The following is a 10,767-nucleotide window of genomic DNA, read 5'->3' as shown; positions in this document are numbered from 1 at the left end:
ACGAAGGCTATTCCTCTTTATTGAGCCTACGTATGTGACAAATCGTATAAAAGCACAATACATCAAATTACGATCCCAAGGCGACACTGGGCAAAATATTCTAATGCAACACAACCAATCCTATTCTAATACGACACAACCACTCCTGTCAAACGATGATAAATACATTTGTATGAGTATCGTATATATCATGAGTGTACCTTCAGAAGATTAGGTTAGGTTGCTTGAGCTTCAAAGTTGAGTGAGCGAGAGCGCGCGCGCGCGCGTGTAAAATTTATGTAATGCGTTGGTGTGCATGTTACAGGCACGTGCGCATAGCGTTCGACTGTTTTCTAAATAAATAAAATAAAATAGAAATGAAAAAAAAAAAAAAAAAAAAAAAAAAAAAAAAAAAATTTTTATCATTTAATATTAATGTTCTTGTAATGATGCGGACTTATTTTATTATTGTCACTTTTGTTTGTATTTGACGAGGAAAGATGATGAATGGACGGTATGGTTAAGGTGCTTAGATTGATGTACAAGTATGTAAATGAAATATGCAGTAATTGTTCATAGAATGTATAATTATAATAATTGAAACTAATAGTCAATCTTTTGCTATAAAATGTAATAAAAATTTCCGATATACACTAATTTGGAAGCAGACCTACCAATTAAAATAATTTCTGAAAAATCGAATAAACTCGTGCAGTTAAACGTTTAAGATAATTATTCATTACTCATAAATGGCTTTAGAATTAAAAGTTGTAGTATTTATGTTTTGCGTTAACTTTTTTTTTTTTTTTTTTTTTTATAATAAAATTCATTCGATCTAAAGCTGCACCATGAAAATGGACAAGAAAAGAATGATGATATTCATGAAAACCAGGTCAGATAACTGATAATTCTGTTTGCACACGTGTTGCAGACGATTCAGACTTGGCGATTTAATAGGTCCCGGTAATCGGGTGTATAAAAAAATATTAATAAATGACTGATTTACAGCTTTACACTTTATTAACCTGATATATGTCGAGTTTAGGTTTTCAGATTTAGGATTCGTAGAATGAAATATATGAAATTTCGTGTTCAATAAATGTTTATACGAAATTCATTTGGCTAAACGGAAGGAGAATTATAACGTTGATACTTACGCAAACGCAATTCATAAATTGCAGCTAGAAAAAATCTAACGTAGACGTATTTTATTTCTTCGAGTTATCGGACCTAAGCTTTACTCGTACATAAACAGTTTGACGCGATTCTTTATACAAAACAAAACAAAACATAACAAAAAAAAAAAAAAAAAAAAAAAAAAAAAAAAAAAATTGTTTAACTGTAAAGTCATGACGCACAAAAAATTGCATTTAATTTCTAAAGACAATCAAAGCACTTGTTTTATCATATTGTCGGCAATTTAAAAAGTTCCTTCGATTCATCGATATACGAATATAAACATATATCTCTATAAAAAATAATTTTGCATACCCTCGTATGGTAATTATGTGTTGAATGCTGATTCGCAATGCGTTTAAAGCTCAAATTCTCATTTAATTTTACTCCCAATATATCCGTCCGTGCACGATATTAATTCCACTTTGACATAAGAAGCCTTTAAGAAGCGCGATTAGTAATTTTGCATAAAAATATAATGGACACGCGTTTGACAGAATTTTGCGTTTGTTAAGAGCCGGGAATAGGTAGTACGCCGTTTATCAGCTGAAATATCGATTTAACATTCTTATTTAAGATTTATCTTCAAGTGCGAATATATCCAAGACACGCAAGTGCATTTATTAATGTAATTCGGCCTCTACTCCCAATCCTTACTTATTAATAAGGATAAAATGTATAACGTACGACGCTGCGCGTAAAGTAAAAATTCGCATAACCTGAAGAGCTAAATATTTTTTTCTTTCGCTCTCTTTCCAAAGTCATCGCGACGTTGAGAACGCGCGCGGTCGCACATATAATAATAATCCAACGTTCCATACTGCGTGCAAGAAGTTCACACACACGCGCGCACACCCAAGGGATATTTACGATTTACGTCCGACTGCACACTGCTAGATTGACTAGTTATGTGAAAGAGAGAAAGAAAGAGATACTAGACTTTTACGATTGGAGACCTCGCAAAGTCCTAGGAAACTAAGTTGAGAAGAAAAAAAAAAACGAAGGCGAAGATATTTTCGGGAGGAAAAGGAATTGTGAATAATTGGAGGCTTTTTTTCACTCTCGTGGCATTCACGAGGATGCTCCTCCGTTGCTCGTCCTCGATTATTCGTGGGCGGACGATCGATCACCGCTCGTTACTGTACATCGACGTCGTCTCCTGGATCGAGCTTTCCAAAGTCGCCAGATACTGCAGAAAAGTAAGTACTCGAGAACGCATATTATTAAATGCGAATTTTTATTGTTACCATTTTTGGATAAGAAGTTGTCCGTTACAGCACGACGTACGTTTTTAAACGCATATGTGAGGGTGGAATAAAGTGTGTGTAGTAGGCATGTAGGCATTTGAACTGAATTCGATGGAACATTTTTGTAGATCGTTGCGATTCGCTTCTACGAGCTCCATAGTTCCAAATCCTATATTTCATTATCATTTATTTTTATTAAATTAATTTTTGAAAACAGAATGTACATTGGCAGATTGTTACAAAACGTTGAATAAACATTAAAGACATTAATTTTATGCACATTTTTTCAAAAAATTAATATACGTTTGCCTCTTTCGTTCTATTATTTTTGTATTTATTAAAATCGTTAAAGAATTGTTCAGGTTGTAAAGGAATGAAAGCATAAGTATAAGAATTTTTTTTTTTTTTTTATTTAAAAAAATGATTATATGCAACCAGTTCTTGTTTGTTTTTCTTCCTACCATCTAAGTTGATTTGCTATTTTATCTCTCACTTTTTCCATTACTTTTTTCATTTAGTTCGCCACGTTCATCCATTCGGACCATTTTTAATTTTTTATTTTTTAGGAGGTACTCGCGACAGTTAAAGGTAAAGAATAGTAGTGAATGTCGTATGCCGATCAAGAAGAAATGTCATAAATATCTGCACTTTGAATAAAATATGGCTACTGTTTTCGAAAGTCCTTTCCTTTCAAACAGACTTCGTCAAATAGAAGAGCGATACGAAGAACCCACTACGTTTGGAAGGTGTGACTGCACTAGCTACAGTTACCTTGCATTGAGCATTGTACTGTTTACAATTGGCACTGCAATTACCATTTTAGCCTTGGGAGATGTCGTCGATGATCATTTATTTTCGCATCTTGGACACATGTGGCTAGTTGGACCCATTTTCATATGTTCTGGCCTCATGGTCGCTGTTAAGTGTATGCTTTATCTCAGAAGAAAATCAGTCATACAAATGATTTTCCATCAACGTCAGCTTTTCAGGGTGAGAACACATACTTTTTTTTTTTATCTTTAATAAAAGCATACTTTGTTCAAATTACGAAGTACAATAATATGTATCGTTTATTTGTAAAATATTTTTTTATTCATTCAGATGGGAATAGGTGTGATTAATATTAATTCGATATTAAAGTATATTTAATTTTAAAAAATTTACAACCTCAAAGATCTATTATTCATAGATCAATCATATCGTTACTGTAAAGGAAAAAGATGGAAATAAAATTGAGATTTTAATAATTTCATACATAGTTCGATGAAATTAATTCTTTAAAGCAATTACATAATGAATATTGAACATTGTCAAAAGAGATAATGAGAATATTGAAAATTAATGAAATGTATTATCGATAAACATTATTTTGAAATAATTTCTATTTAATTTGTTACATATTAAATAGACACATGTTATAGATTATTAATTAATTATGAATGTAATATTACCAAATATTTAAAGAAATTTAAAACATATTTTGTTTTACTAACTCAGTATATGATTCATATTATTAATGTAGAGCATATTCCTTGAGTCATGTTTATAATTAAAAAAAAACAACTAATATTGTAATTGTGCAGATTGATAAAATTGTTAACTATTGTGAGTAGCTTATTTTATATGTTAAAATTAACGATTGAATAATTTCAATAAAATGTATCATGTGTTTTATAAAACCATTGACAAATATAAGAAATCGTTGAATTTACAAATTAATCGTTATGTTATTAATTATTAATTATTAATTATGTTATTAATTATTAATTATTTAATATACAAATTAATCATATAAAATATGCAGTTTATATTGAAGTTATTAAATTGTGAATAGGAGATTAATTTTTAGTTGCAATTCTATTTTATTTCAATCAATTTATACCATCATTTAAAAACATGAATAAATCAAGATTATAATCAATTTATAATTATAATATGAAATTCTTATTTAATTATTATATTTCGACTTTAATATTTGATACAATAATTGTTTAAACTATTACAAAAATAGTTTTTAATTTAGAAGTATATTCGGGGAATTGTAAAATTCAGTTAAAACTTTTTCAAAATTTTTTTCTAACAATCAGCTGTTATATACAAGTCGTTATTTATAATTTTTACTTACCTATAAATAAATGATTGAACAATTTATTTTATAAAACTATTAAAAACCAAAAAAATATTTGCATGTTTTATTATAAAGTTGTTTATATTATACACATATATATCTTTGGTACATTACATTTTATGAATATTTATAATAAACGTTAAAGTAAAGTAATGTAACTTGTCGTTTTAATATACTTTATATTAAATATATTTTATATTAAATTCAATGAGTGTTCAATTTTTAATTATGTACACAGTCGCTGAAAATATAAAGAATCTTCTTACAATTTAATATTTAATAATAATTAAATTTAGACATGAAAATAGTAAATTTAAAAGTAAATTGTTATATTATTTTTTTTTTTTTTTTTTTTTTTTTTTTTGATGATCTTTTTTTTTTTTTTTTTTTTTTTTTTTTTTTTTTGATGATCATTAGTTTTAATGTATATATTAAATTATTGCGGTTGTGCTTCAGTAAGTTTTTCATTTTTTTTGTTTTACTTATAATTCCAAAAGTCTAAAAATATAAAAATTAAATATTGCCAGTAGCAAAAACATAAAAAATATTGTTATATTTGGTAATTACGCAATTATTTTTGTATAAAAGTTTCAACGTAGTTTTCATGAACACATAGCTAGCTTGTTATAAAATTAAAAAAAAAAAAGCAATTTCTTTTTATGTATGTGTATGTGTTACATTTAACAAGGTTTGAAAGATTATCATATAAAACATTTTAATTGGTATTTTTAAAGCATCCCAACAGATAATTACAATAAATCTAGCTATCAGTCGCTTTCATAGAGAATAATTTTTATAACAAATACTGCTATCGATAATAAGTTTTATATCTAAATGCATTTTCTTCATTATTTTAATTGTAAATTATAAACGAATAATGCGGTCATTATTATTATAGTGCTTTAATAAGTTTAAAATCGAGCGATTTCATTTTATCTCTATCGACAAGTTCAATTAAATGTGTATTATTATTGCTGTAGGACTTATTAAAACATCATTAAATTATTTAAATAATATACAATGATTTTATGGTTTATGGAAAAGTTTATATAAAATATTTTTAATTAATTATAATTATAAAATTTGACTGAGTTAAGTATATTAAAAGAAGTAATTTTATTTTGTTAAAAATTTTTAGTTTTATCGATACTTGTCCTATTGATTTATAATGAGCTTTCATATATTATAGCTTTACTTTATATTGAATTCATTATATTACAAAAAATAATTATCAACGATATATAAACTTTTAAACGTATAAATATGGTATTGTAATTAATTTACAAACTTGTCAACAAGACTATAAAAGTAAATTTAGATGCTTCGAGATTACGTTCACCTAATTTTATGTTTCATAACTTTGCTTTCCATACGTATTATTCATATTTAATGCCACTGAAGTAAGCTTTAACGATAATAATTTTACAAAGAATTACTTCAAAAAGATTTAAAAATAAATTCTTACGTATTACCTGACATTAGAGTAAGGTTTATACAACGTATATTCTTTTATGTACAATATTTATGTAATTTTTTATTACGTACGTACTTATAAAATGGATCCACATATAATTTTTCTCATATGCATAAAGGTGCTCGTTAAGTTTATTTAATGTTCGATTAACGTAGATGACGTCTTAAATATCGTCTTGAATAACGTTTCAAATACTTTAAAATAATTTTTATAAAAAGGAAGAAAACAAAAAAATTGGAAAATAATTTAATGTCATTCTTTTAAAAATAAAGAGTTTTGTTATTTCAGATTTCTTGCATAATATATATAGTTCTAGCTTTACGCAATTTGTCTATAAGAATGAAGATGAAATATTTGATGTGCAAATTTTGAAAATTTCACAAAAATTTCACAAGATAATTAACAGTGATAATAATATAAATAGTACATACTAAAGTATATTAATTAAAAGAAACAATATAAAAAAAAATTAAATATTATTTTTCAAATTTTTAATACACTTTTATAAAAATTATACGAAATAAACGATATGTAAAATACCATTGATTGTGACACTTGTTGAGTTTGCTAAATGAAATTGAAGATTATAAATTTTTTTTATTATTTTAAGCTTCTGTTTTAGCTTGCATTATTGCGTATATTTAAAACATGAATTTTACTTATGTTTCTGGAAATGGATAAATTTATGGCAGATCAGAAAAAACTTTTTAAATTTAATATGAAATTTGATAAGAATAATTGTTATTATTTAATTGATATAATTGAAGGAAAAGGAGATTTGATAGTGAAAATATCATTCAAAATATTGATAAAAGCCTTAAAGGAATTAATTGTAAAGGAAAATTTAGATATTTTTTTGAATTATTGAAAGTTGGTTCGCCGATAATTTAATAAAATCACGATGTTTTAGCGTTGGGAAATTATTTAAGTGAATGATATTTCAAATGTTTATTATTAAATCAAATTTTAATAACTTGACTGTAGAATGCACTTATGTCATTTTAAATTAAGCAAGCTATTTGAAAATATACAATTGCTAGAAAAATGTGCTTATCACTTTAAGATTAGTTGGAAAAAGGTAAAAAATTATCGAATTTATTGTACGAGATTGAACCATCGGATTTATTTTAATTTTATGATTGAAATTTTTTTTGTAAGCGTTGAAAATTCGTCGCTTGGCCTATTTAATTCTTAATCTTATTGATAATTTTCAAATTTATCCCCACTTCTTTTCTAAGGTAGAAAAAGATTTGTATCAATTGCTTTGAAGTATAATTTTATTTTCATCAATGTTGAATCTTATCGTTTAATCTTATTGAATGATTCAGATCGAATGTTCTTGGTAAAACCGACTTGGCACAGACAACGAATGCATGTTAGGTTAAATTTTTTGCTTTAATTTCGAGCTTACGGATTAAGTTTATCGATGCGAGTGATTGTACAAATTACTGCCTCCGTAATTTGTTTCTCTTAAAAAAAAAAAAAAAAAAAAAAAAAAAAAAAAAAAAAACAGCTTAGTGGACGTGTTTTGTAATGGTAGCCGTGCACTTAGTAATCGTAACATTGCAAATAGTAATTTTAATTTTAATCGCCGCTTTCATATTAAGCTTTAAAATGGCAATATGTTGCATCACCGCGTTCTTACATTAACTTAAATTGAATGCACTTGTAAAAAATATCTAATTCTAAGAATCGGCTAAGCAGGGCGTAGCATCCTCACCTACTCGTCCAGTCGATATATCTCACAAAATAAATGAACAAAGTATGCAAAATTGACGAAATCGACGAAATTGAATGTTTACGGTGAAAAAGCTGCCATGTGATGACAAAAATTATTCCCTAAATTACTCTTACTCGTATTTTGACAATAAATGACAATAAAGTTAAAAAGTTAAAGATGCATCGTTTATTTTTCAACATCGCACGAGGAATTGACGAAACATATGGGAAATTCAGGATGTCGCGCGTATCGTGCACTTTTTGCCTGAAAGCCTCATTTATGTTTTGTCATTTATTTTTACACTCTTAAAGTCCAGCCTTGCAGAAGATGTGGCGGAGCGCGCGGGCGGTGCGAGGCCATCGTTCTCAAATTGGATTTAGAACAAATGTTAAAATCGTATATATTTCACGCCTCCCTTCTTTCATTATGACTAGCGATAAACGAAAGAACCCGTAAACGTAGGTACTAACAAAGCCTCTGGCACCGCTTTGTTCGTAGCGCCTACAGGAGTTCAGCGGCGGCCAGGCGATGAGCTCATCGGGCACCGGGACACCTGGGCCACCCCCTTACGAAGTCATCGCTCAAAGTCAAGGCCCGAGCGAATTGCCACCTCCCACCTACGCCGAGGCCGTAGCACTCCTTCAGCAGAGCGGCTTCCAAGGTACATTATCGCCTTCGTCTGTCTTTATCGTTGAAAATAAGATTTTCTGGCTTGGCGAGCCACGTGATGTAAATGTTGCGTCGCTTGTTGCAGATGCCAAGCCGTGTGGAACCGTAGATACTGGCGATAACGCGGCAACGACTAAGCCATGATTCACCCTGGCTCGAGCGACGACACGCCAACAACGACAACGACAACGACAACGATGACGACGACTGTGAAGACGGCTACGACGACGACGACTACGACGACGACGACGACTACGACGACGACGACTACGACGACGACGACGACTACGACGACGACGACGACGACGACGACGACGACGACGACGACGACGACGACGACGACGACGACGACGACGACGACGACGACGACGACGACGACGACGACGACGACGACGACGACGACGACGACGACGACGACGACGACGACGACGACGACGACGACGACGACGACGACGACGACGACGACGACGACGACGACGACGACGACGACGACGACGACGACGACGAGGACGACGACGACGATCACGACAAAGAGGAGGAGGGACTACAAGCATCAAGGGAATCTCATCCTGCTTTATTTTTTCCGCGAAACATATAGACGTCTTATATACGCATTATCTATTCATGCTTTTATCTCGAAGCCGTGCGTGCTGCACCGTAACAATCGGATGCAGCGTACTTAATGAAGCAGCCTGAGAAAGTTACGGGAGGACCCGGGCACATTCGACGAGAACAATATTTTTGGCCATCGGGCGTCTACCTCCTTCTCTCCCTTTCCCAACGTCTCGTTATTCGCTGGGGTATCGTCTCGAATTCATTTAGCGTTTCTTAGCATTCGTCTCCTGGCCCGTTTCACCAAATCTCTCAAGTCGTACAAATTTCTCTCTCCTTTCCTTTTTTTTTTTTTTTTTTCATTTTTTGTTGATCTGCTCTAAGTGGAAGGGTGAGGTCGAGGAGGAGGAGGAGAAGGAAGAGGAGGATGAGGAGGACGAGGGGCTCATTGTTCAATACACAATCTCACGTGAGTTTTCGCGTTATTTGAAAAAATCATCGATCAATGTCGATTATGCAAAATAATAAAAAATGTAAAATAGGTATCGCGTCGCGATGATGAGGATAACATGTTTAACTTGAAGGGGAGACTTCTTTGGTATCGGAAAGTTTTATTTCCTACTGATTTGTGCTATGAGCAAAGATTCTTATTTGGATGGGACATTGTCCCTTTCTCGCTATTCAACATTTATTAATATGATTCGCGTATTTTGTAGTTCAGTGAAACGAATTATTTAGCTTTTCAATTAAGTAATAGATAATTCTTTCAATGAAGTGAAATTAAAACGCGCCGTGGCTTTAAAATGAAATGACGTTCTCGATTATTCAATTAAAGAGAAATTAAGCTTTTTTATATGTACGTTTTAAAGTCGTTATTAACCATTATAAAATCTGAATTGATTTAAGCGGTGATATTTTTCTATTACGCGACACTTTTACCATCACATTTGTTACTATTTTATAAATAATAATTACTTATATAATAAGTATCTTGGATATGAATAAGTAATAATAATTATCATCGAAATAAATTTAAAGCCAATAAGCTTTCAAATAAGAATTTTTTAATGTTTACGAACTGTATAAGAAAATTGAATAAATCAATAAAAGCTTGGGTGACAAGCAGTCGTTTTTCACGGTAAAAGTAAATTTTTATATTTATTTTTCGAGGTTACGTTAGTGAAAACTTAGTTATTTGGGAAATTTTTTTTTTTTTTTTTTTTTTTTTTTTTTTTTTTTTTTTTTTTTTTTTTTTTTTGTATTCTATATCATAATTAGCCACTCGTTCAAAGTAGAATATTCGAGATATTAAAGAAAAAAAAGAAGAAGAAAAGTTGCGTTAACGTGTACTCGTACGACTTCCGATACTAATATCCAGTGCAATTTAGTCGAAAAATCAAAGGAGAGACGAGCAGAGAGGTATCTTTATGATAGAGATAAAGAGCGGAGATATTAAAGAGGATCGATTTTTTGCGAGTGTTAAGATTTGTAAACACGGAACGTGCTTTATGCTTGCGAGAGAGAAAACCGATTTCTTTACTCGATGTGCTTATGTGGGCAGATAATTTGAAGCGACACAAGTGACTTTTAAACTGTGATTTACGTCGCCAGTTGACGAAATAAAACTGCAATGTTTAAGGCGCGAGCGCTCATAAACACACTAAAATCGTCGATTATTTTTACAAATATGGTTTTTGCCGTTGGACATTTGAATTTTTGTGTATTTTAATTTAGCTGTATACTTTAAAAGAGGGTGCGAGGCTCGAAAGTGTAAGCAGCTTCGTGTTTAGTCAGAAAGCTATGCAGGCGTCATCATACTCGA

The 10,767-nt window shown here is 30.7% G+C and overlaps 2 protein-coding genes across 4 annotated transcripts in view; one reads left to right on the top strand and one right to left on the bottom strand.

Annotated features, from left to right (window-relative positions):
* LOC105361295 (uncharacterized) overlaps positions 1–1,208 on the bottom strand; it is a 4,708-nt gene extending 3,500 nt beyond the window's left edge. The window contains exon 1 of one of the 3 annotated variants that reach the window (XM_011498418.1): positions 1,137–1,208. The gene's annotated coding sequence lies outside the window, so the exon portion shown is untranslated. Of the gene's footprint in view, positions 1–200; positions 220–1,004; positions 1,024–1,136 lie in introns of those variants that run through there. The other 2 variants (XM_011498420.1, XM_011498419.1) reach the window with 2 other exon arrangements.
* A 1,766-nt stretch (positions 1,209–2,974) lies between these two features.
* On the top strand, positions 2,975–8,589 carry LOC105361294 (uncharacterized). The gene is made up of 3 exons (XM_011498417.1): positions 2,975–3,392; positions 8,223–8,385; positions 8,479–8,589. Exons 1-3 carry the CDS (start codon positions 3,063–3,065, stop codon positions 8,535–8,537), a joined length of 552 nt encoding a protein of 183 aa, XP_011496719.1. The 5' UTR covers positions 2,975–3,062; the 3' UTR covers positions 8,538–8,589.
* The last annotated feature ends 2,178 nt before the right edge of the window (positions 8,590–10,767 follow it).

The sequence above is a fragment of the Ceratosolen solmsi genome, unplaced genomic scaffold, assembly GCF_000503995.2.
Source record: "Ceratosolen solmsi marchali unplaced genomic scaffold, CerSol_1.0 scaffold30, whole genome shotgun sequence".
Taxonomy (NCBI): Eukaryota; Metazoa; Arthropoda; class Insecta; order Hymenoptera; family Agaonidae; genus Ceratosolen; species Ceratosolen solmsi.
The sequence above is the reverse complement of the archived record's forward strand: the minus strand, read 5'-3'. Positions and strand labels throughout refer to the sequence as shown.